Consider the following 26,503-nt stretch of genomic DNA (forward strand, 5'->3'; position numbering starts at 1 on the left):
TTCCAAAAACCAAACCCACTGTCACAAATGGATTCTGCCTCACAGTGGTCCAATATCCCAGGATGTAAATCTTAAGGGAGCATCCCGTCTCCCATTTCAAGTTTTATCTTTGCCTGATGTGCAGCAATAGCTACACCAAGTGGCCAGAGTTGAGCGGTGCAGTTTTCTACCTCCACGTTAGGCGCCAGTCAAGTTCCGAGGTACGAGAGAAGGAAATAGTGCATGGTCCTCGACCATCCTCACAATGGTGAGGTTTGAGCGCATTGTTGCAGCCACCATCTGCTTGGGGATCTTCTCCCCCCCCCCCCACCATCTACCAAGCATGATGCCCTGTGCCAATGGCTGGCCTCTCCTGATGAAATCCCCACGGTACAAGGTGGCTTTGGAAACAGCCCCCTTTCGAGACTAATCCTGTGGAGGACATAGTACCCTAAGGGGAGCGAGTCTTCCCTCCCAAGTGTGGCTCAAGTGGCAGGCCAACCCTGTTAGAACTGAGCAGCTAAAATGAAACTCTGACCAGAGAGAGAGAACGTTCAGGTACTTTATTGCTCATCTTGCACACAACGCACACCTCCAGCCGTTTCTTTCACAGCTTAACAGTGGGTACGGATGCAAAACCCCAGCCAGAAGCATCATGGAAGATTTCAGCGGCGGAGAATGGGACATGTCAGCTCAGCCAGGCTTTTGTTGTCTGCAGCAATAACAAAGGGCCTCCTGTAGGAAGCGGCGATCTGTCTTCTTCTTCCTTGGCAGTGCACGTCTTCTGTCACGAGGACAAACGCAAAAACAAAAACTCCCAAACAAACAAACAGCCTCCTGTCCAAAGTAAACTAACTTGTGTTTTCTGAGCCAGTGGTATTCTCTCGTGCATAAAAGAAAACTCAGGTTTGCTGTTTCTTCTAGATTTCAAGTGTAACAACAAGGTTGGAGGAGGAACTGGTTTCGGATGGATGCAGGTCAGTTTGAGTTGCTATACTTAACACTATCTATCGGTCTACATGGTCTACAGGCTCACACGCAGTTTGCTTGTTTCTCTGATGGACGGTGGCTGTGTTTCAGGTTTTGGGTTGCGCGTGTGGTTCAGCATTCCGCCCCCAGGATAAGGCTATCGCGTGTGCGATCTGCAGAAGAGCTCAGTTAATAGGAACAGACCTACAAGTTCTATCGTGAAGCAAACATGGCAGAACCTCTGAAGAAAAACGGCCAGTCAGGGGCAGAAGTGTGCTTGGAAAACAGGCATTAGAATATTTGAAGCAAAACACATATAAATGGTTTGTTAATACGAGGGTTTCCTAGGTGTAAATCTAAAGAAAAAACCTAGGAGACTCCTCATTTTCAAAACTGTGTATTGAAAACTACTTATTCGAGTAATTTCTTCAAAAAGTATGCATTGTCTGACTCTGGAATTAAGTCTACTGGTCAAAGATTAAAGGCAACTTTTATAATCACCTCTTTAAAAAATTCTTCAAAGGAGAGATGCGTTTCCCAAATAAACAGCTTTATGTAAGTCCATTAAAAAAAACCCGACAGAACTGAAAATGATGACCCATCAATGCTTATGCCTGCCACCTGTGGTCTCACATGAATTCAAAGGAGATTCTGGATTCAGGGTTCTGAAACTAAGTTTCTATTACTTGAGCTCTAGCAAAATGTAGGGTTCTGTAGCCTCAACTAGTGTAATGTCTTCCCTGTCCAAATCCAGAGTGACTGTACTGGTAGCCTCCATGCTGGAAGTGCTGTTCAAACTGACCGCCCCCTTGGTGATAATTCTGGCTCCCTCTTCCTCCCCAGCCTCCTCCCTGACCCCCTCGGCCACCCCGGCCTCCTCGCCCACCTCTCCCTCCGCGCCCACTGCCTCGGTCACCATGGTGCCCTCCATCCTGGTGTCTGTTGTCCTGCTGGTAGCCACCACCCTGGTACCCACTCCCTGTGTACGACGATGCTTGGAAGCCGCCATAGCCACCACCTTGATAGCCACCGCTGTGGCCACCGTGATAGCCCCCTGGCTGGAAGCCCGAATCTCGATAGCCACCATCCTGGTAGCCACCGCCTCCTCCACTGCCGCCGTCTGTCCAGCCTCCTTGATGCTTATTTCCTCTTCCTCCCCCTCGACCACCGTGGTCATAGCCACCACGTCCACCTCTCCCTCCTCCTTGTTCATGGCCGCCACGGCCTCCGTATGAGGAATGTTCGTAGCCGCCTCTCCCTCCTCGGCCTCCTGGTTGCTGCTGGGGGCCCTCTTGCCTTTTCTGCCAGGGTGGCATTTCTGGGGGTGGAGGTTCAATCTCATTGGGTCTGCCACCTCTGTCAGGCACTCGGCCCATCAACACCTGCAGGGCAACAAAGACGTGTGAAGCCCCCTTATTTTACAAGCAAGAACGCGTCCTCGGGGCAGGATGAGGAAGACTCTGCTCACCTTATTGATGGCACAGGCAGTCTTTTCGCGAAGAGAGCCGCTGCTCGTCTTTAAAATCTTTGACAAGTCGTGTCTTGCGGCCAGAAGATGGGCAACAGAAATACTACTTTTAGGAGATAAGATGGAACGTCTGGGCTGGTAAACCTTGGCTAATTTTTCTGTCTGACTCTGTTAAAAGAACAATGTTCAGAGAGAAATGTCTGTTTTCAAAAGGCTGTAAGAAACACTCATCATAAATAGGCTCATGATCTAAAGGTATTCAAAATCTCTGATAAGGACATAATTCTGACTAGATGTTCTATACTCACCATGGCTCCTTACTAGCTGGGGAAGTGCTATCTTGGAGCGCAATGCTGCCAGGCTTGCTGTGCCAGCCAGGGAAGACCGGGGCGGGGGGAGAGTGGGTGTGAGGGGGTATGGAAGGCAACGTTGCGGATTGTGGGGCTAAAGGGGCAAAACGGTTCCATCTGACACTGATCAAACACATTTTAAAAGTATCAGAACATAAATGTACTTTAAAAATTTCCCTTTTAACTTTCTTTGATTCCTATTAGACAATATAACATTGGCTACAACTAATTTATACTAATTATGTTGGTAACGTATCTGTTTTTTAGCAAAAGTATTCCTTTAACGGAATTTGTCCTTTCAAAAGGTGCTCTGACAGTCTGGGGAGAGAGAAAAAAAAAAACACAAACACACACACACACACACACACACACACACACACACACACCCCTTCTTTCTCTCTCTCTCTGCCAGAAGATGGTCACAAGCACTACTTTTAGGAGAAGACCAAGTGCCGAATAAAGTACTATTTCATCCCACTTTAACCGTGACACAGAAGCACACGCGTGTGACTATTAACATGAGAGAGGAGGAAACCTGGGCAAGTAATCTCTCTTTAGCGCCCGGGCTGGGACGCGGAGCGCAAGGGCAGCTCACGTAAGGCGGGGACAATCGGTCTGAAACATCTGGTGTCCGACCTCACAAACCGTGGCAGTTATTAGTACTCAACAACTTAATAAAAGTAGGCATGAAGACAAAATTTTCCCAATCTACAGCAGAAGGCACTTTAGTACATGGCAGGTGGGATTGAACCTCTGAAACTCTGAAAAAGAAGAACTGGAATGTGTGATTAAGAGAGGTAGATTTCTTTGAGATGCACTTTGTTGAATTCGGGAAGATAGAGTCAATTATGAACATTTTATTTTATTTTAAGGGGACATTTAGCCTGTGCAAGAGACTCTGGGTGATCAAGACCCTACAACAAAACCCATTCCTGGGCTATTTTCACCCATCTGACGAGGCTATCTGAGCTATTTGGTAAAAGGAAACATCCTACTGTTTAAGGCTAATCGCTAACATGATATTTTACTTTAATTGCAATAATATGCAATATAGTTTATTTTGTTTAATAAATCCTATTTAATAACTATGCATATATGGAACTGGAGAAGAATACTGAAAAAATGAATACTGAAAGTATCTACATCAAAGATTACAAAAGGGTTGCAGTCATAATATCTAAGTGTATTTAAAAATCAAGACTACAAAAGATAAAGGAAAATAGGTATAAAGAGAATATTCACACAAAAGAAACTAATGTGCAGATGTAGTTTTTGAAATTCCAGATAGAGATCAATACAAGAATTCCTTGCCCGACACAGGGATGGTTTAACATCTGAGAATCCATCAATATTATATACCACGTTGATAAGGAAAAGTCTAAGAACCACATGATGGTATCTACAGATGCAGAAACAGCATTTAACAACATCCAGCTGCCATTCCTGAGTGAGCCGCCCAGGAGGACGGGAATGGAAGGGCAGCTCCTCAAGTTAATACAAGCTGTCTACAAACGACCGACAGCCAACATCAGTCAATGGAGAAAAGACTACATCAGTCCCACTGAAGAAGGGGGCTAGACAAGGATGTCCCTTGTCCCCACTTCTATTTAGTATCATACTGGAGGTCCTAGCTAATAAGACAACGGAAGGACATCGAAGGTACCCAACTGGGAGAGGAGGAGGTGAAATTATTGTTATTTGCAGATGACATGATTCTATACACTGAAAATCCCCAAAGCTCCACAAGTGGACTGCTGTCATTGATAAAGGAACATGGAAGAGTGGAAGGATACAAGATAAACAGAGAAGTTGATTGGTTTCCTATATACATCAGAAAAGACCATGGAAGAGGAGATCAGGAAGGCGGTACCGTTCATAAGAATTGAAATATATATCTAGGGACATATCTAACCAAAACAGCAAAAGACCTATACAAGAAAAACTACCAGACCCTAGTACAGGAAACCAAAAGCGACCACCACACTGGAGGACTATCCCATCTCATGGATCGGAAGACTCAATCTAGTAAAGATGTCTATCCTACCCAGGACACTTTATAAGTTTAATGCTATCCCGATTCAAATACCCAAAACCACCTTCAGAGAATTGTTAAAACTGACCACCAATTTCATATGGAGAGGGAAGAAGCCCAGAATTAGCAGAGATCTCAAGAAGAAAACCATCATCGGAGGGCTCGCTTTACCTGACTCTCAGACCTATTACAAAGCCACAGTGGTCAAAACAGCATGGTACTGGCATAATGACAGATACACAGACCAATGGAAAATAATAAAAAACCCAGAAAAAATACCACCAGCAAACACAACTGATCTTTGACAAGGGCCCCAAAAGCATCAAGTGGGAGGGCAACACCCTATTTAACAAATGGTGCTGGAAACCATGGACATCCACATGTAGAAAAATGAAACAAGATGTCTACCCCATCCCATGCACAAGAACAAACTCCAGGGGGATCACCAACCTCGAAGTAAAACCCCAAACCATCAGGATCATTAGTGAAGGAATCTTGACAAACCTAAGAATCTTGGCCCAAGGAATACAAAGGTTAACTGCAGTAGGGGCGGGGTACACATGCAGGGGAATCTGAAATTGACAAATGGGATTTACTAAGGATAAAGCACTTGTGTGTGTCAAGAGGGTAACAAGGCAACCTACAGACTGGGAGAGGATTTTTAGCAAGGACACAACAGACAAAGGGCGTATTACAAAAATTTACAATACCCTCCTTGCCTGCAAAAAGAGGAAAACAGCTCCTTGAAGAAGTGGACAAAAGAACTGCACAGAAGTTTCACTAGGGAGGAGACCTAAATGGCCAATAAGCATGAGGAAATGCTCCCGATCATTAGCCATCAGAGAAATGCAAATCAAAACAACCTTGAGATACCATCTAACACCTTTGAGGCTAGCCCAAATCAGAAAAATCAGAGAGCAACAAATGTTGGTGGGGATGTAGAAAGCTAGAACTCTCCTACATTACTGGTGGGCCTACACATATATACAGCCACTATGGAAAGCGATACGGTCATACTTAAAGAAGATGGAAATTGAGCTGCCTTATAACCCAGCTATTTCTCTACTAGGGATATACCCAGAAGAGGTAAGAGATAAACCACGACCAGTTGTATGCACTCCAATGTTTACTGCAGCGCAATTCACAATCACAAAGACTGGAAACAATCTACATTTCCATCGGTAGATGAGTGGATCAGTAAACTCTGGCACATAGACACAATGGAGAACTATGCGTCACTAAAAAGCACTGATGAGCACATGACACATGTCTTCATGGGAAGAGTTGGAGGAAATGATGCTAAGCGAAGTCAGCCAATGACAAAAGGAGAAGTACAGCATGAGTCCCCTGAGGGGAGTGTAATCAGCATAGTAGGTATAGAAGAGAAGCTACCTAGATCATAACAATCGGGTTGAGATACAAGGAAGTGGAAGGAGAATGGCCCAAACCCAAGGAGGTACATGTTGGTCCAACACAGGAATGGGAAAAGGATGGAGGGGGTTGGGAGAAAAAGGGGGGATTGAAAGTGAAATGATAACAGAGGGAGCAGGGCACTAATCCACCCAGGGGGAGAGGACTGGTCTTGTCTCCCCAGAACCTGGAAGGCGCTTGCGGACCCAACCATGAAGCACCAAACCACGAGGACAGCGTGGTCACATGGAAGGATGCAAGAAAGGACAAACTACAGGGCTGGCCCTAACCAGAGCCAAACAAACCCCCTCCCTGGAAGTGGGTGTGGCAGAAAGCAGGTTGGGGAGAGGGGCCAGCCACGCCACACCCACAAGGAGGTAGGCCAGGAGGGAGGATGAGAAAGAGTCTGACTGGGCCCCACACTGGCACATGATGCTCAGAGGATGACATCCCTGCTGGGAGCTAATGGGACACAGAGGGGACTGGGCCCCTTACTGGAGCAGACTGCGCAGAGCACATTTCTGGGGTCGCATGGTGGGGAACCAGCGTGAGCTGAACCCCCCCCCAAAACAGAGCAAATCAAGAAGGGAGCATACCTGGATAAACAATCTGGAGGAGAAAACAACCGGGCTGACTGTTTTGGGGGGACAAGGGAGAAGGGGAGTGGAGGGGGAAGGGAGTAGTGTTAACAAACTCAGGGACAAGGGAACAACAAGTGGTTGAAAATCAGTGTTGAAGAGGGTGTAGGAGGGCTGGTAGGGCGTGATCAAGAGTAATGTAACCAAGAGGAAATGCTGAAACCCAAATGAAGGCTGAACATGATAGTGGGACAAGAGAAAAGTCAAAGGAAATAAGAGGAAGGAACTAGGAGGCAAAGGGCATTGATAGAGGTCTCAATAAAGAGCACACCAGCCTGTGTCATCAAGAGGCGAAGGGATCAAATATCAAGCATCAAGGAACAAAAATCACATCATTGTGAATGAGGGGGAGTGCAGAGTGGGGACCCAAAGGCCATTTGTGGGCAAATGGACATCCTCTTACAGAAAGGTCGTGGGGAGGAGATGAGCTGGTCAGGGTGCAGTGTAGCAACGATTAAACATACAACGTCCCTCTAGTTCTTAAATGTTTTCCACCCCCAACCCTACTATCATGATCCCAATTCTACCTTACAAATCTGGCTACACCAGAGGATGTACGCTGGTACAGATAGGAACTGGAAACACAGGGAATCCAGGCCAGATGATCCCTTCAAGCCCTGTGGTAAGAGTGGTGATACCGGGAGGGTGGAGAGAAGGTGGGGTAGAAAGAGGGAACCAATTACAAGGATCTACACATAAACTCCTCCCTGGGGGATGGACTACAGAAAAGTGGGTGAAGGGAGATGTTGGACAGTGTAAGACATGACAAAATAATAATGACTTGTAGATTATCAAGGGTTCAGAGGGAGGGGGGAAATGAGGAGCTGATGGGAGGGCCTCAAGTGGAAAGCAGATGTTTTGAGAATGATGATGGCAACAAGTGTGCAAATGTGCTTGACACAATGGATGAATGAATGGATTGCGCTAAGTGTTGTACGAGCCCCCAAGAAAATGATTTTAAAAAAATTCCCTGACCTTTACAGTCAATTTCTCCAACTTTTAAAAGCTCCCTCATATATAATAGCTACATGATAATGACTACCTAACAGTAAAAGTAGTATGCTCATTAAGTTCAGTGGAAAAAAAATATGAGAAAAGGTACAACAGTAGGGCTGGTGGAATAAATTTTGGTGAAGCCATTAAATAAGGGGAAATTATGTAGAAACATGGAAAATGTTGGTGTCATGAACTTTATCTCATTCTCCCCTTTCCGTGAGAACTCTGAGCTCTTAGATTTGTTGTTGCTGTTAGGTGCCGTTTTGAAGGTTCCAACTCATAGCGCCTCTATGTGCAAAAGAATGAAACAACGCCCAGCCCTGCCCCATCTTCACAACCGCTAATACCAGTGTGTCAGTCTACCTAGTTGAGGGCATTCCACATTTTGCTGCCCCTCCACTTTACCAAGGATGGCTTTCTAAAAATTTTTTTCACCAAAGGAAGTTTTCCATTTTTCTGAAAAATTCTTCCTAATAAGCTTCCCGTGACTTTTGAGAAAAATCTATCAAGACGGTCCCTTGGGCATTCTAAAAATAATCTCCATAAGCTTCTGGGCTGAGCTATCTTAGATTGAGCTGGTCTATAAGATGGCCTCAGGGCCGAGGGCCTAGCAGGTACAAGTTGGGCTGTGATCCCCAAGGTGAGCAGTTTGAAACCCCCAGCCTGGCTGCTCCTCGGGAGAAAGACAGGGCTTTCACCTCCTGTAAAGAGTTACAGTCTCGGAAACTCACAGGGGCAGTTCTGCCCTGTCCCATAGGCATCGAACCGATGGCAGTGAATCTGGGGTTGGAGTATCAGATGTCCTGGGAAGCCGCTGTTCAACTGGACCTTTTTTGGTTTGAAGGCACCTTAATGAGACTAAGACAACGACAATACTGGGAGAACTGGTCTGCAGCCCTCTACTGACTAGATAAATACAGTTAAGTCCATGCATACAGGCTCTGGAATGTTAGCAGCAACATTTTCTCACTTTTCCCTACAAATAAGACTGATTGAAAGGAAATGTCAAAGAGATAAGTATTCCACCTTTATCACATAAACAAAAAGATCGCTGTGCAAATTAATCTGTAGAGTCTTTCCTCACGCTCCCTGCAAACACCCACATTTCCAGGAAATCAGGGTTAAACTAGGTGTCCAGTCCAGTCACTGTAAAGATGAGCCAGCCACAGCACAGCCTGAGCTCAGGCACACCAGCCCTCTCTCCGCTGGCCAGCCTGGCACTGGCAGCCTCCAGACCACACCTGTCTGTCCAGTCTTCTAGCTGAGCACTGCAAGTTATTACTATTATTATTTTTGAAGGATAGCTACCAAGTTGAGCGTAAAATAAATGAACACAATAACAAGACTGGCATTTCCCAAATCAGTCACAGAAGAAAGCATAATTTACTCCTGGAGTTTGCTCATAGCTGTGAGAAGATCTTAGGCAGTCTCCTTTCATTTCGGGTCTACATGCACGCAAACTGAGGAAGGTTAAGACTGATCTCCAGATACCTCACATCACTAATGTAATGAACTATCTACTCCAGCAATGTAACAGGCCAATGGGACTGAGTTCAGGCTGGGGTTTTAGAGTAAACAGAACAGTGGGGTGACATAATAACAGTTAAACAGCGGGCTGCTAACCAAGAGCTCAGCAATTCAAACCTGCCGAGGCGAAGCTTGTCAGCTCCTGTGAAGATTGACAGCCTTGGCAACCCTGGGGAACAATTCTACTCTGTCCTGCAGGGTTGCTCTGAGCTACACCTGACACGGCAATGGTGCCCTCGGCTTAAGTTTCCAGCAACAAACTAGGAATACGACTAAAGAACTAAACGGAAACCGCTTTTAGGGGTCAACTAAGTAAAATTCAGAGGAAAATCTATTTCCAGAGGTGCATGAATTGTGAAGGGAACATCTGCATCAGCCAAAACCCAGATTCAGGGAAGAGTTCAACCTCAGGGTTCTAAGAGGATACAAATAATCCAATGTGCTAGTTCATTTCCAGGACACCAAGAAGAAACAAGCAACCCTGGTCAGGTCTATTCCGACTCCTGGTGATCCGTGTGCAGTAAATAATATTTGCTGAACAACCAAGACCTACACCTGTATTATCCAAGTTACATTGAAACGCATCTCATTAAATTCTCCACATCTCTGTAAGCAGATCATAGTTTTTAGTCATACTAAAAACCAGTATTTCTAACTTAATACAATCAGAACTAAATTGCTAGCCTATAGTAAATCAATAATTTGAAAACGGAATATATTACTTTAGTAACTGTTTCTCTCCCCAGCGGGGACTCTCAGACTGGTCTACAAAATGCTGTTTCCTTAAAAAAAAAAAACTTACAATAAATTGAAAAGATAAACATATTTAGTATTGCTGAATAGTTCAAAGATTTGCTAACGCACTAAAGAAAAACCCCTATGTATTTTCCTTTTAGTATTTATCGAAACCCTGCTAGGAATGCTTAGGGATCATTGTCTATAAATACTCCGCTGCTCGCTTAAATTATTTAATGTGTACCTTGGCTCTGTCAGACCAGCCAAAAGACTGCACGGTGACATCCAAACGTTTGATGAGCAGCTTTCTCCGTACTTCGTATTCGTTGCTTATGGCTTGGTTAATTGCTTCAACTTTGTCCTGGAATGAAAAGGAGCGGCTGGAATTTAAATGTTCGTGCCCTCGACACAAAGGGGCAGAACATGCATCCATTTTATTCGTAACTGTATCCCCCAAACATCGCACCTGTAATTCTTTCCACATAATAAACGAACAGTTAATGAAAAGATAGGCAAAATAAGATTAAGTCTCAAAATGTAAAAAGGAACATATGAAACACATAATTTGTATTTAGCCCAATGCTGGTTTTTTAGGGGTTTTTTTTGGCTTATAGACAACACTCTTGGCAATTAGAAACATGCTTCGACTTTTTATGAGTTAAAAAAAAACTCAACTGAGTGGATTACGGCTCACAGCGACGGCGCAGATCTCTCTCCCTGGGGGTTTCCGAGCCCATGGGAGCAGAAAGGCGCATCTTTCTTCTGTGGAGCAGTGGCTCGGTAGGACCCACTGACCTTACCTCTAAACCAAGTACTTCTAATCTTACAATTATGAAGTTATTGTCCATCAATCTTGAGGAATAAAAATGCATTTATTCTACACATTACATTTTAGAACACATATCGTGGGAAGAAAACAAATGATAAATGTGGACATGAAAAATTATGAAACAAACGTGATCTTTCACACATGTGATGGCAGGTGATGAGTCACTACTTACCCAGTGGGCTGGTCCCATTGGTTTCTTCAGTAGAGGCTTTCCCACATGATTGGGTGGAACTTTTGCTAATGTCTCCTTTAACTGACACAAAAAATAGAAGCAAAAACATGAACACATTTAACGGTAAACTATAACCTCCTCCTCATCCCCAATTCTCAGCATATCGTGCATCAAAAGAAGACTCCTAACAAAGGCAAAAGTAGAGAATGTTTTGAGATGCCAACAGCCTACCTACATGAAAAGACACTGGTTTATCTCCCTTCTCGTGTGGCTGCAGTGTGTCTCAGATCAGCGGGTACTCATGCAAGGAATACCTGATGAATGGGCCAATGGACAGACAGAAAACCTGGACTAGGACACACTGCTGCGAGCATGTAGTGGTAAACTTGTGCAGCCTGGTGCTAATCTATCCCATAATTCAAATGTGGCAATCCTGAGTCCAGCAGGTATGTACATGGAAAGGCCTCTGCTACAGCAAACACTACTATCTTCTGTCCAGTCCTTTTTTATTTGTTCCTAATCGGTTGTATAAAAGATCTTAGGGGGGAGCAGGGAGGGAGGGGAAAAAAAAGAGGACCTGATGCAGAGGGCTTAAGTGGAGAGCAAATGCTTTGAGAGTGATTAGGGCAAAGAATGTACAGATGTGCTTTATACAATTGATGTATGTATATGTGTGGATTGTGATAAGAGTTGTGTGAGCCCCTAATAAAATACAAAAAAATTAAATTAAAAAAAAGATCTTAGTTACCTATAATTCATTGCTCAGAATTAGTTCTGATTTTTATATACTAGACTGGGGTCTACAAACTTTTGAGATGGAAGAGCTAATCCTGTCCCTCACTACGATTTAAGAATTATTTGAGAGCCATAAATATATTTTATGAACAAATGAAATCACCATTATCTGATTAATATCCTTTAAAATTTTTCAATTTTACCTCAGGGGCCACCTGCGCGTACGGAAAGGACTGCATACGGTTTGAAAACCCCGTACTAAAACGAAGTCAGTATTCCATGAATCTCGTTTGAAAAGTCACACTAATTAAGATCGAAAGTGACTGGGCTAACATCCCTTTCTGTCAAATTAGTGGGGAGGAGACTGGTAACTTTTAATGCTAAAATTAAAAAACAAAACAAAAACCATCAATGGTACTAAAAAGTTCAAGGACAGTTTTTAAAAGGACTACAATCTTTTTATATTCATTTAAGACGAAACCTCACTGCCACTGGATCGATTCCAACTCATAGCGACTCTACAGGACTGAGTGGGCTTCCCCTGTGCGTTTCCAAGGTTGTAAATCTTTAAGGGAGCAGAAAGCCCATGCTTCTTAGAAGGGCAGGTGGTTTTGAACTTCTGACCTTGTAGCCCAACACATATCCCACTATGCCACCAGGCTCCCTTTATCCAGCTTATTTCAGCTTATAAAGCAAAAAAAAAAGTACAGATTCATTTTTCACAAATAGCTAGCATGTTAAAAAACAACTGAAATATTTTATCTTTAAAATATAAATACATAGGATTTAAAACATATCATTCAATAACAATTATTTAATAATAGGTCTACTAGGTTCCTACTAAGAAAAACTAACAGAATTGTTTCATATCAAGCAAATGTGTAGCAATGCCTTTAATATACTATAATCTGGTACTGAAAATCTTACTTTCTTTTCAATCCCGCTGAAGAATTGGAACATAGTTATATTGGATGGAGGCTTGGACATTCCTAGAGCAATACATATGCCTTTCAACTCTTGAAAGACTTCACTACCGCCTCCTTCTTGAGCTTTTCTGGGAGGAGCATTCACACAGAGCATTCTGGCCGCTTCTAGTTCTGAGATGAGGTATGCTGAAGGAAACAGAGCAAGATTGCAGAATGAGATGCAGTTCCTGTTATGTAAGTCTTGGGTCACAACTCTAGATCGAGGCCTTAAAATGTTTAAAGCTGCAAGAATGGGTAAAAACAAGACAAACCCATGGTATCTACTAATAACATTGACCAGTTCCATCACTTACGTATTCAATCAAGATGTAATCATCAAAGACTGATCTAGAAATAAGCAAACTTTCTTTGAAACCAAAGGCTCGAAGTAGGTCATGTCTAAAAGCTTGGGTTCTTGAATTGCATCATTAAGAAAGCTCTAGAACGAGGGCTGGCATCTGTTACCGTATCTGCAGAAGGTGACGTGTCCCTAGTTTTCAGGGACAGTGAGAAAGACTCGTGTTTGCTGCTCACCGCTGTGAGTGCCAGTGATACCACCCTGCCCTCCTGCATCCCCAGACTCAGGCAGCCCATCTGGGACTGGTTGGAAACACCACCACCTATCCAAAGGTTCGCTGCAACCACACTGGCTACGCAGAGAGAGAAAAGAGGGAAGGCAGTCAGCCCTCGAGAGTGCCTTTCCATGATTTCCAGTGACGTAATGGGTCACCGTGTTCCAAGCAAACCCGTGCACGTACGCAGGCCTGCTCTCAAGCCCCCACCCTTTCCTCAGAAAAGCCCTCCAAATCCCTCCCCTAGGTGTTGACGTCGGCCAGGCTGAGGGCTGGTCCGCCTGCACAGAGCACACTTTAAGGTTTAGACGTTCACTCCGCCTCCTCTCTCCTTCCCCGTCACACGTCTTTCTACAAAAGTCTGCTAATAATCGGCAGGCTGTCAGTCTCAAGTGATCTGACATCATAAGCCACGTCAGATGACACGAAGACGGTAGTTTGGGGAAAATACATATTCAAGGCCCTTACAGTTGATTAGAAGTACAGAAGTAGAATCGGTTTGAAGATGACGTTTCCCACCACAGATGTACAGTACCAGAAAAGCATGGGGTCACTCTTTTGGCAAATCGTCTCTAGTTCCGGCTCTACAGAGATCTATTTCATTTTAAATACGTTTAACAAAATCTAAACATATTCAATATAGCAAACTGCTAAACAGCAGAAGCAACATGTAGACATTAAAATAGTCAAATCTCTTTCACGATGAAAATGGTTATTCTTTGTACGACATTTTCTGTGTAGTCCACCCATGAGAATGAAACGCACACACATACAGGATGGAAATGACCAAATTACGTGAACACGTTCAAGCTAGCATGGCACGCATGCTTCATGACGGTCCCGGAAGAGACTTGCGGCCTCATTTACTTTCATTCAAAAGTCAGAAAATTTATTTCTGATCATATTTGTATAACAAAGGTATATGCAAGCCATGGGCAAGAAGAAATGAATGGAGACAGGGTACTTGGGTAGTAAAAGAAAAACACACAATCGAAACTGCGTTTGCTCTGGGCAATTCGAGGCCAGGCTTGAGAACTGCAGAGCTCCTGTAGTCAATTTGTCCTCAGGCCTGTCCTTGCTAGGGACATGGCTGCCACAGTACAAACATTGGCTGGTCCCTCCCATATCATAGTCTGCACATGCCCAGGTCCCAAACTGCTGATCCCAAGTGAAGCCAAGTGGCAGGATGGTTTGGGTGTGTGCACTGCCCTGGCCCCACAATGCACCTAGGCATCCATTTGGACCCATGTCCCCTGCATGAGAGATGTGTGACCCCTCTGTGTCTGCAGCCATCACACCTGACACAGGGGCAGGAGATTCAACTATCCAAGCGTGGGCAGTGAGTGAAATCGGTGTGGTTGTGCAAACCAGCCTCGCCCACCCAAGTGGGCACATGCCTCCTGGGCTGGGACTGAATATCCTGAGGGTTGTTTCCGGGCAGAAAAGGAGACTTCTTCCAGGATGGCAGAGAGCAGTCAGAGCAGGGCTTCTGGTGGGAGCGGGGCTATAGTACTTTATAAACTAGAGGGGAGACAGGGAACCAAACCGCAGCATCGGAAGGCACCAAAATGAAGACATCGACTGTGCTGGCCAGAAAAAACAACACTGCTATCAAAATCATCGACACAACCAAACATATAGGTGAGTGCACTTATGAAAACATATGGGGGTTATCCAGGGAGAAAACCATTACAACATTCATCTGCATAAAAAAACAGAATAAAGTTGGGAAGGAACACCACCATCCTAAGTATAGTGTATGGCTGGTTTTACACTACAATACCGAAGACTCAGGGGCGGTGCCAGGCACCATATGTGGATCTAAAATATTTCTCATCTCTCCAAAACAGACTCTATCCTAAAAATACATACTGTCCAGTCCGTTAAGAAAAAGTTGGCTGAACCTGTTTTGGGAAGTCATGAGATCCAATGAACTAGTTCTCGAAATAGCTCGGGCACTCTCAGAATGAGTTCACCAATATAATCACCATCAAAATGCTTTACCTGTAGTCCTCCTGCCAATCTAGGTGAGAACGAGGCCTGCGTGTGCTGGAGGACCTCCCTTCGGCTTCGTGGAGCTCAGAGAGCTGACTTACTTCCCGCTGGGAGCACGAGCGCAGCAGGGCAGCACACAGAGCGAGCAAAGCCCTCCGGCAGACCCACATTCCTCAGTCCCGCACCCAAAGACTGTTGGACGTTTCTAACAATCCCCATGAAAACGGTCTCTTATTTGCCCCAAACATGATGAAGGCAATCAAATTAGTGAAATAAGGGTGCTGAAAGAGGTAAAAACATAGCATCAAGATGTGTTACCCAATACTTGGAGAGAAGAGAAAGATTTACAGAGAACGGGTGTGCATGCAAACCCTATAATGAAAGCGAGGGTGGGGACTGTGGGAAAGAGCTGAGAAAGAAACAGCACCGAGGTGAAGAGGGGAAGGAGCTGTGCGGATGTGCGTCTGTACGGAGAACTCCAAGAGTGGGGTTACGTTGAACAGCCGTTCCGGTTAGGCACGTTAAATAAAGCACAGGTATGCGTGGTTTCCTGTCCATTCCCCATTGGTTTCAAAGACCCTCAATCCATATTCTGGCAGCACTAGCGCGCAGGAGGGCTAGACCCAGGCAGGTGGAGATTAGCTCTGTGCTTAGGCTTGGAGGTTTTGTCTGGTGGGCAGGGGTGTGGGGCCCAAGCTGCCCCTACTGCTCAGGCAGAGGAAACAGCAGGCAGGGTGCGGTGCGCTCTGCTCCCTTCTCCCTGGCGGCCTCCGGCACACCTGCTGCCGCTGCCCTCCCAGCTGCTGCTCCGCCCGCTCCTTCAGCCTCGCCAGCAGCTCTGGCAGCAGCAGGGCGACACGGGTGGCCAGAAGCAGGCTCCCGGAGGTTTGAATATGGTGTCCAGACATGTTCAAATCACAAGAAGCCCTGGGCCACAGAAGGCACTGTGGATGTTCAGCGACTCATGCTTGTGTTTATAATTGAGACCCTGATTCCAAAATAATACTGTCCGTTTCAAGTCAGAAGGAAGAGTTTAAAAGTAGTCAAGAAAGAGTTACCGTACATTCAAACTGGTTTTTATAAATATCAGTGCTGAAAAAGCCAAGCTACACTGAGATGAATTAGCTATTCAGAGCTGTTTCTAAGAAGGTCCAGACAGGTGAATCTTCCTGTGTAAGAACACATATTCGGTGCTAGATATTACTGGTAGAGAAGCAGCCCCACAATGGAAGAACCGGGAGCAGGCTGCAGGGCATGGCTACAGCAAATCGTTCATTTGAGAGCTACTAGGAAGCCGATGCGGGATTTCCCACTCGCAGGGGTAGATAGCCTAGTATACAAGACACCCACGCGCTTTCCGCTGTTGACTTACTAATCCACAGAGAACAATTTCACCATATCCCTCGTGAAAATACATGGAACTGGTTACCACAGATAAGTAAGCAAGTCCATGGTTACCTTGTTCTCTGGGTTCTCGGCCCCTGTTGGGATGGTACATTTGAAGAGAGACTCAACTTTGATTCTGTAGGAAGGAGGGTTGGATTAAGCGATAGATGCTACTCATACCTAGAAACAGCATCTCTGATGTGATGGGAAAAAGGGAAAATTGCTACAAATTCATAAATAAGCACTAGTAAGGCTGGGCTTACTTTGCTTTCTGCATAATCTGACACCATCCTCACCTCTTAACAATCATTGCACAAAGACGGTATTAAGAAAGTCACTCTGGGGTTACTTAGTGCCGAAGTACAGTAACTACATTTTAAAAAATTGAACCTTCAAAACTGCAGGTGGGTCATTCTTTAGAAACCACAGAATGGTATTTAAAAAAAAGGACAATCATTAAAAATCCCCCGATTTAAGATGGTCTGTAGGACTCTAATATTTAGTTAATATAAAAGAAATGTGTTTCCAAATGTTAAAAGAATTAAGACTATTGGTATGAGCACTGGGAGTGTTTACGTCCAGCAGGGACATTTTAATCCACCATTTTTCAAAGTGGAGAAATGGTGGCCACTACATGAAAAGCATGGGAGAATTTCTCATCATCAGCAAGTACAGAAACAACCCAAATATCGTCTTAGGAAATTTTCGTTTGACAGTTTTGAAAATAAAGGCATGACCCTAAACGATCATCCAACCACAAAGAAATATGAACAACGCAACACGCTTTAAGTGATTACATTTACATCATTTGCGGTTTAATTTGTACGTACACTCTTTGGGGGATTGAGGGGGAAAAAAAGCCTTGCTATTCCAATACTACCTTCTAAGTGCATTTTAGATGTTTCTAGTCTAGAAAGCTCCAGTGGAATGATCACAGCTGAACAACCCTGCAGCACTGCTGTTGGCGAGTGAGGCTCCAGGCTGGAGTGCCAACAAAGACGAATTCAGAGAGAACAATGTCCACTAACACAACAAAGACCATGCCACCAAATCCACAGGCCTGCCAACCACCAGATGTAAGTCTCAGAAAGAAAGAGGAAAAAAAGGGGGGGTATTTTGAATTATATCCATAATGAAACAGTAACAACGATTAAGTAGAAAGCACAGCCACAGGGAATGCAAATAGGAAATGACAGCCTGTCTGTGTGACCATTACGTACTGAGCAAAAGGAGGCAGTGCTTCTGGACGAGCAGGCGCTTGGTCACATCCCCGGACGTCAGTGACAGGTACGGGCAGTTCATTTCCCCTAGTAGTCCGCTCACCTCAAGTTGGAATTCCTCAGCTTCATTTGGACCTTTGATTAATGAGAACAATTTTATTTAATAACATTGGTTTCCAGTAGCATAATTATTATTACACATGAATTCAGAAATTGATATGATTTTCTTACTTTCCCTTTTTATTTATCCTTTGTCACACCACTACCAATTCATTTCTTAAACTCTGTTTTCATTTTGGAAGCCCATTATTTGAGAATCTTTAATGGCACCCTAATTTGCACTTCATCTAATCTCATTTTTTGCTCTACGCCTTTAAGGATTTCTTATAGACAGAACGCTCCCTAGTCTCACATATTTGAGACATGTTTCAAGGAGAGACTAGCCCCTGGTAAAAGATACTGTGTTCGGTAAAGTCGAAGGGCTCTGAAAAAGGTAGGCTCTGGACCAGATGGATTACCATAGTCAATATACAACAATGCGCTCAAACAGAACCATTGTGAGAATGGGCAAGACCTGGCAGTGCTTCCTTGTATTGTACACGGGGTTGCTTTCAGTTGGAACCAACTGAATAGTACTTAACAACAAGTCTCCTCAAATTACCCTTCCTTGCTTATTCAGGTACCATCACTGACCATGTCACAAATCTCCCTTAATCCGTGCCAGAAGCGTTAGTCTCATTTAATGCGTGTCCTTTCCTGTAAATTACTCCCTGTGCCTGACAAGGAGATTCCCTCATCCATCCAAGTCTAGTTGTCTTGCTCTGTAATGCAGTGGGGTCATCTGATTCATCACCGTAGCAAAATGACAGTGATGAAGTAGCAACGAAAATAATTTTATTGTCGGGGGATGGGGAGTCACCACCACATGAGGAACTGTATGAAAGGGTCAGGGCATGAGGAAGGTTGAGAACCACTGGTGTAATGAAACCTTCCCCAAAGATGTACTCTAAACTTTCTCCTCCTGTGAACCACAACCAACCAGACCAAACTCCCTGCCATCAGTGGATGCCGACTGCAGCAACCCTGGAGGTCAGGGCAGACCTGCCCTGTGAGTTTCAAAGGCTGTCACTCTGAAGGGGAGTGGAAACCTCACCTTTCTCCTGAGGAGTGCAGGCGGCCTCAGTGTGCGGGCCTGGAGGACCACAGCGGAACATGGAACCCCTAAGCTGCCAGGGCTCCATCGCAGACCCCAAAGGGCATGTACTAGCCAACCCTCCAGTTACTTTTATTTGTGCCTAACATTCCCAGTTAGACTTCACCTGAAGACAGTAAGCATGATTTACAGTTCTGTTTTCCCATAACATCTCAAACCATGTCAAGTTCAGAGGGTGAGTCAAAGAAAAACGCAATGCTTTCCTGTTCTTTTACAGAGCCTTATTCAATGCCATACAATAAGAAAAGTAGACCAGTCGCCATGGAGGCGATTCCAACTCTTGGTGCCCTCGTGTTTGCAGACTCTAACTGGGTTTCATGAGGTTCTAGAGGCTGTGGTCCTCAGGAAGCAGACCCACAGGCCTTTTTTCAAAGTGCCCTTTGGTGGGCTTGAACTGCCAACCTTCTCCACGGGAGAAGGAAGATGCTTTTTACCCCCATAAAGATTTGGACTGGGAACTCTCAGGGGCAGTCCTACTCTGCCCTTTCGGGTCACCGTGCGTCACCAACGCGATGGCAGTGAGCCATATGCACCGCTTAGGGTCTCTGATTCAGTATCACTGAGGGTCAAAAGTAAGTAGCAACTGTCGGTGAATCCCTCAATCTAAGTCCATTTTCTCAGTTAAACACCCGTATGGTCAATGTTTTACAAGTTTGTTCTGTGAACGCAGGTCCCACGGGGCTCCTTTATGTGAAGGCGAAGCGGCGGCAGTGGAGAGGTGTGCTATAGGACATCATCTACAAGTCACATTTGGGCCTGCTTTAGATACGGACTTTCATACAGTGCTCTCTTTGGATAAATAGGCCCTGCGTTAAAAATAAGAACAGTTATCACCAGTAGAGGTCCTTTTTCAAAAGCTCCTACAACTATCTCTGAAATGTTAGGTCAGAGACAGGAGAAACATACAGGCTAATCTAAGAGTACTGACTGACCCCCAAGCCCCCACCAAGTTGGATTTGAATCCCAGCTCTATCCTCAGGCAAGGCATTTACCCTCTTTGTTCGTCTTATTTTAATGTGTAAAACCTACCTCTAGGGGCAGTGGTGTGGACATACTGAATGCTCAGCAACTCTAACTCACTGCTTTTATTATTACTGACCTAACAAAAAGTATACATTAATGTACCAAAAATCTTCTTCAAACTGGGATTGTGTGTCTAATTCGCCTTATGAGTAGTGGACGCCTATTTTCCTTTGTCTCCTCTCATTCCCACTTCCACTTGTCAACACGGCCAGTTTTCAGAGACCAGGTTGTTGTGTACAACTTGGCATTCTGTGAAATTGGAGAATGACTATGTACACCTTGGCATCCATCACTGCTGGCAGCGGGCATTAAGGTGCAAAACCAGTTAGATGATAGAGAAAGATGGGGCTCTTTGCTCAGAAACTCAATTCTACCCTGTCCTACTGGGTTGCTATTGGACCTCACTGGAAATAGAATCTGTGTCAGTGCGTGGTGTATTTTACTACTGCCGCAAATTGGAAGCATAAGATAATAAGACAGCCAACCCATGAGTAGGAGTCGGTGTACACATTACGAGGGTAAACATATTGTAGTGTCAGATTCCTAGCGTAGGTCTCTTTAGCTAAACTAGGGCTAAAACAACTAGGGCTAAATATAGCAAACTAGGGCAAAATATAGCAAAATAAAACAACCCCATGCCGATCAAACTGGTTGTGATGCAGTTTCAATCATATTCCCTACATACCCACTGATACATTCCTACGCAACAGAAAGCCTTGTCACCCCGAGCATTTTCTCTTTCTTTCCTTCCATATGTAGCAGGATTGTAATGTATTTACTTTACACATGACATAGGCTTTGGGAATCTGGTAGCTTTAAGAGAAAATACGCCCATTTCTAATCCTAGACACCAAGCTAGGATCTCGCATGTCATGTTTTGCAAAGTATAGAAAGTTCATTTATTGCATATTTGTATTCTCCATTTTTCTTTATCACAAGATCATTTTAACCTCTACAGATTTTAAATACTGTATATACTCAAGTATAAGCCAACCTGATTATCAGCTAAGGCACCTAATTTTACAAAAACTGCATTAAAAATGTGCTAAAAAAACTCGGCTTATACACAAGTATATACGGTACTTACATAACTATATTCTGGTTTTTCAACTTCTTATGGTCTCCAAATACAACTGGGGAGAAAAAAGTATTTGGCTTCTTTACAGAATTTTTCTTTAGATTTACAAAAACGCTTGAAATTTTAGCCTGAGTAATGAGACTCTTCTCTCAACGCACCCCACTTTTAACTACCATTTGTACCCGAGAATGAATGTCTACTTACTGTTGGTTGCTTGCACATTTTCTTCTAGTTTACAGAGCAATCGTAATTCAGATACCAGCCACGCGCAGAGTTTGGTAAATTCCGGGGAGGTGGCTCCACCAGAGACTGCTTGAGACAGCGCACCATCTTCTAACAAAGGACCCTTGTAACTGGTGAGAAAGAAGTCACACTTTAGTCGAAAATAAAACCACAACATATTAAAGATCAAATGTATCTTTGCATTACCAGTACAATTAAACACTAATCAGGTTTTATTATGACCATTTTCTAGACTTGCAACTGTAACTAAAATTTAAAATTACACTAATCCGTTAGAAAAATAAGCTAAGGGGAGGAAGGGGAACCAATTTCAATGATCGATGCAGAATCCTCCCCCCCACCCCCAGAGGGATGAACAACAGAAATGTGGGTGAGGGGTGGGAGCAAATGTTTTGAGAATAATGAGGGTAACGAATGTACAAATGTGCTTTATACAATTGATGTATGCATCGTGATAAGAGTTGTATGAGCCCCCAATAAAATGATTTGATTGTACAACTCTTATTGATATGATTGAACCAATGAATTGCATAAGATATGCCAATTAAACTATTGAGGGAAAAAAGATAAGAAAACAATAATAATTTGCAATTTATCAAGCGGTCATGAGGCGGGAGGGAGGGAATAAAGAGGAGCTGACACCAAGGGCCCAATTAGAAAATGTTTAGAAAACGATGATGGCAACGTATGTGCAAATATGATCGATACAATTGAAGTATGGAATGTTCTAAGAGCTGCAAGAGCCCTGATAAAATGATTTAAGACGAAAAAGGAAAGAAAAATAAGCTAAGTGCTAACTAACTGCATTTCAAGTATTCACAACATGTGGATTTTCCTTTTTACTTTAACTGACCTAAATATTAAAATCAAGATTAATAGTGATAGCTGGTTATACTTTGGCTTACTGCTTCAGAAATAAACCTCTGATCATCTTTTAAAGAATTTTTGCCAAAAATTAAGACTATATTTTCCACAGCTTTCCTTACAAGCAAAAGTTTTCCAATTAATCATTTCTTTTCTTTTTCTTTATTTAGTGACATTTAGCCTCTGATCTATCAGAATTAGAGATTTTGCCAAGTTCCAAGTAATTGTAACACATATAGCCTACACAAGACTATTTTAACTTCTTTTAAATGAAATATTGACAGAAGCAGGGTAATTCAAGATAATCTTTAAATATGCTTAAGAAACTTTGATGTTCAAAAGTACGGGCATGTTAGAGGGAATTGTAGTACTTGGTAAGCTTTTAAAATGATATGTTTACCATAATACCAAAAAATGAGCCTGGCATCTAGATTTTAAAAGATTCAAACATTAAGGTGTTCTGGTGGTATTGGGGGCTTACAGGTTGGATTGCTAACTGCAAGGTCAGCAGTTCAAACCCATCAGCAGTTCTTCAGGGAAAGATGAGGCTGTCTGCTCCTGTAAAGAGTAACAGCCTTGGAAACCCAAGGGGAAGTTCTACTGTTCTACAGGTCTACTTTGAGCCAGTCAGGGACAAGTCAATGACAGCAAGCTTGGTTTTGTGACTGATTAAACATGGGGATTAAGACCCTAGCCCTTTCCCCTTGTGCTTTACTTTCAGATTTTATTTGTTTATTGGACAAGTAGCTACTGAATTCCTATGAAGTGCCAGGTTATCGATAAAAAAAGCCATTTAAGTCTAATATTTCTCCACAACTCTTTCAAATATATATATCAAACTCATCTCAGTTATCAAGTCAATTCATTAAAGGTGAATTTTTAAACCTTAATTGGGATGTCACCAAACCAAGCATTTAAAGATACTATTTTCAGAAAGGCCCAGGGCTTACACTAAGCCTTCTTGATTATTTATTTGGTTACACTTATGATGGTAATAATTACTTTATAGTAGTACTCAAGATATGAAAACTAGAGTTAAAGAGGGTAGAGGAAAAATAATACTGGAAAAAAAAAAACAAGTCTCTGTCGCCTCTGTGACGGACCTCAGTGACCTCTGTCCATGCAAAACAGGACATTAAGTAAGTTCTACCTCCTCCCTCACATTCTGCTCCTCCTATACAACTAACTGAAAGGTCACTTCTTCAGGAAGCTCCTAGGGTTTCCTTTCCTTTCCCAGTCATACTCCACGCAGCTGGCTTTCTCTTCTCGCCTACCTTCAGCCCCAGAGGCCTCACCTCCGCCACAACACAGGAAGTTGAATGTACTGAATGAATGGTGTGTGCTGAATGAATGATATCACTTGTGAGTATGTCAGGTTAGTCTGAGGGTGTCCACCCCCAAAAAGGCCATATTGCCAAAATAGGACTTTTACTTGTGCCCTAGTCAAAAAAGTAAGCCCTGTAAAGTCGGGCAAGCGGAGAAAATAGGTTACAAACCAACAATGGTAAATGCATGCTGACAAAGGGAAATGATAAACACTGTTGCCTTTCCCAAAAAAACTTGTACCGGGATAGTAAGTATCTTTGGGAATCCGCAAGGTGTCCTGTCCTGATGAAAGGTTTCCCTAAAGGTTTCCGGGCCCGTGAGAAGGAGAAGGGGAAGCGTTTGATAGACGTCCTTCACAAATACATCTAGCTACACATGCAGAGTTTGACTGCACCTGTGACCACATGGGCAGGCAATGTGTTTCTGCGCACATCTGGCCAAAGTGTTCCTAAGAAAGCACGAGTTCAGTGACCCAGGGAGACAAGCCCGGTTTTCTAGCTTTTTAGATACGCCCGACCTATGTTCTGGTTCATTGTCAGGTGGAGCTATGTGAAAGGTACACAGGTCTTCGGTGCAGGACAGGACACCCCGGGGGGCCTCCTGTAGATGCGGGGTGCCTGGATTGAGGCACGGGGGCTCCTCTCCCCTGGAGGTGGTGAGAGCTGAGGGGCACCCACCGGGAGCCGGCCAGCGGAACGGGCGAACGGATGGGCGGCTTAGAGAAGCCAGGATCCACGCGGAGAGATGACTGGGCAAAGGCAGGTGAGAGAAGTGAGGTGGGCAGGGGCTGGGGACTGGACGGACAAGGGCACGAAGTTAGGAAAGGGCAAGTCGGGAAAGCGCAGAAGCAACTTTGGCAACCTCGAGGATGGGCGCAGGGGCAGGTGGATGGGGAGCAAGAAAGAAACTGGGAAAAGGGTTGGGGCTTTGGGGGGGGGGGCGACCAGAGCCCAGACAATGACACGCATGATTGACACACGCCGCGGGCAACCGAGCTGCAAAGCTCGCAGGGAGGACTTCGGGGCGTCGGACTTGGAGCACTCCGCGTCGGCGAGACCAGCAGCGGACGTGGCATTGAGGTCCCGGGGAGACTGGGAGGCGAAAGCCAGGAGCCACGGGCTGCAGTGTGGGGAGGCAGGAGTCTCCCGGACTGGGCGGAGGTCGTGTTCCCGGGGAGCAGGCAGCGTGGGCTTTGGGAGACCCGTGTCCTGGCACTCTTACCCTAGATCTTCCAACGACTCCAAGATGTCAGTCTCCATGAGGTCACACTCCATGCTACTGTGGTATTCAAATTTCCGAGTCGTCAGGGTCCCCACTTCGCCGGCAACGCGTACACTCGCGCATGCGCTCTCTCCCCGGAACGTCCAAGTCGACAGCTGGCGCTTCAGCGTCCGCACTGCGCATGTCCCGAGCGTGCGCAAGACGCTTGGGCCCGCCTCCCGCCCCGCCCCCGACGGCCAAAGGAGCGCCCGGCGGCAGAGCCGCACATGCGCACTACGCGAACAATGAAGCCAGTCGCCAGAAGGGCAGACGGCCTGGCTGCGTGGCAGCTGGGCGTGGAGGGAGGAGCGGGGCCAGCGGGAGCGCGTTAACCTCTCTTTATTGGGTGTACGCATGTGCGACTTTTGGGGCGAGGCGGGTGGGGCGGTGCTTGGCGAGCTCCGGATTTAGAGATAGCCGCTTGGAAACGTGGTTTGCCGAACCCGAGGAGTCGCCGGCGTGGCTCTTCAGCTGTGGGCCCCGGGAGAAGGGAGAAAGTCCCACGCTCACGTCGAATTGCCCGCCGCACGAGTGGTCGAGTCCGTCGCCACGGGCGCGCACCTTGCCCGTGGATTCCCTTGTGGCTGCAGAAATTGTCTTTTAGGGTTAGGGAGGAGAGCGTTTTGATTTTGATACGGATGTAATCACAACGCTGGGCCGTTTACCTCCGAGGCGTGCTGGTCTTCTTAAACCGTTCCCCAGCTGTAAACATTCTGGTTTAAAAGGAGCTGGGATGGCTCCGCCCCGTAATAAAGAGAATACATTGTAATGTAACCACTTTAGCCAGTGAATAAGCACTTTTCCTGTGATTAGGTTGCTTTTGACATGAGTAGGCTAGGTGGAATGTTCAATTCTTGACAGTTGTTGCTTGGCTTTGTGTTTAAAATGTATTGGCAAAAAGAAAAAATGTTTCAAAGATGACATAGCTAGAAAATAGCGACCCTCAACAATACATTTACATTGTTAAAGGGCTTTTAAATCTGTACAAGCACATGACAGGATCCTGGTGGCACAGTGGGTTCATCATTGGGCTAGTAACTGAAAGGTCCGAGGTTTGAAACTACCAGTTGCTCTTTGGGAGAAAGATGAGGCAGCCTGTTCGTCTGCTTCTGTAAAGTCTCAGAAACCCTAGGGAGCAATTCTACTTCGTCAGAATCAAGTTGAAGGCAATGAGTGAGAGGTTTTATTTCTCAAACATTTTTGAGTTGAATGGATAAATTCCTTCTTTCCTAAAAAGCAAAAACAATAAACCCCCTGCCATTGAGTTGTTTCTGATGCACAGTTGACCCTCTAGGACAGGATGGAGCATATCCCTCTGAGGTCTTTATAAGAGCTTCACTTTTCTCCCACAGGGCAGCTGGTACATTTAGCCACCAACCATGTGGTTCACAGCTCATGGAGGCTGCCAGGGCTCCTTCCGTCCCTTGCTAGTCCTTAATGCTTAAGTCTGTCCTTCAGAACACCTACCTAGTTCTGTGTTTTCCATAATCTCGGGGTGGGGAAGAATGAACATTTATA

At 44.8% G+C, this 26,503-nt stretch overlaps 1 protein-coding gene across 1 annotated transcript; it reads right to left on the minus strand.

The window, feature by feature from the left end:
* Window positions 1-527: 527 nt before the first annotated feature.
* FAM98A (family with sequence similarity 98 member A) lies at window positions 528-25,113 on the minus strand. The gene is made up of 8 exons (XM_075536107.1): window positions 24,947-25,113; window positions 21,497-21,645; window positions 17,979-18,113; window positions 12,768-12,952; window positions 11,106-11,186; window positions 10,349-10,465; window positions 2,417-2,584; window positions 528-2,330 (listed from the first exon to the last, which is right to left on the minus strand). The coding sequence occupies exons 1-8, from the start codon at window positions 24,997-24,999 to the stop codon at window positions 1,668-1,670; spliced, it is 1,551 nt and encodes a 516-aa protein (XP_075392222.1). The 5' UTR covers window positions 25,000-25,113; the 3' UTR covers window positions 528-1,667.
* Window positions 25,114-26,503: the final 1,390 nt, after the last annotated feature.

Source organism: Tenrec ecaudatus, chromosome 17 (genome assembly GCF_050624435.1).
Source record: "Tenrec ecaudatus isolate mTenEca1 chromosome 17, mTenEca1.hap1, whole genome shotgun sequence".
NCBI lineage: Eukaryota > Metazoa > Chordata > Mammalia > Afrosoricida > Tenrecidae > Tenrec > Tenrec ecaudatus.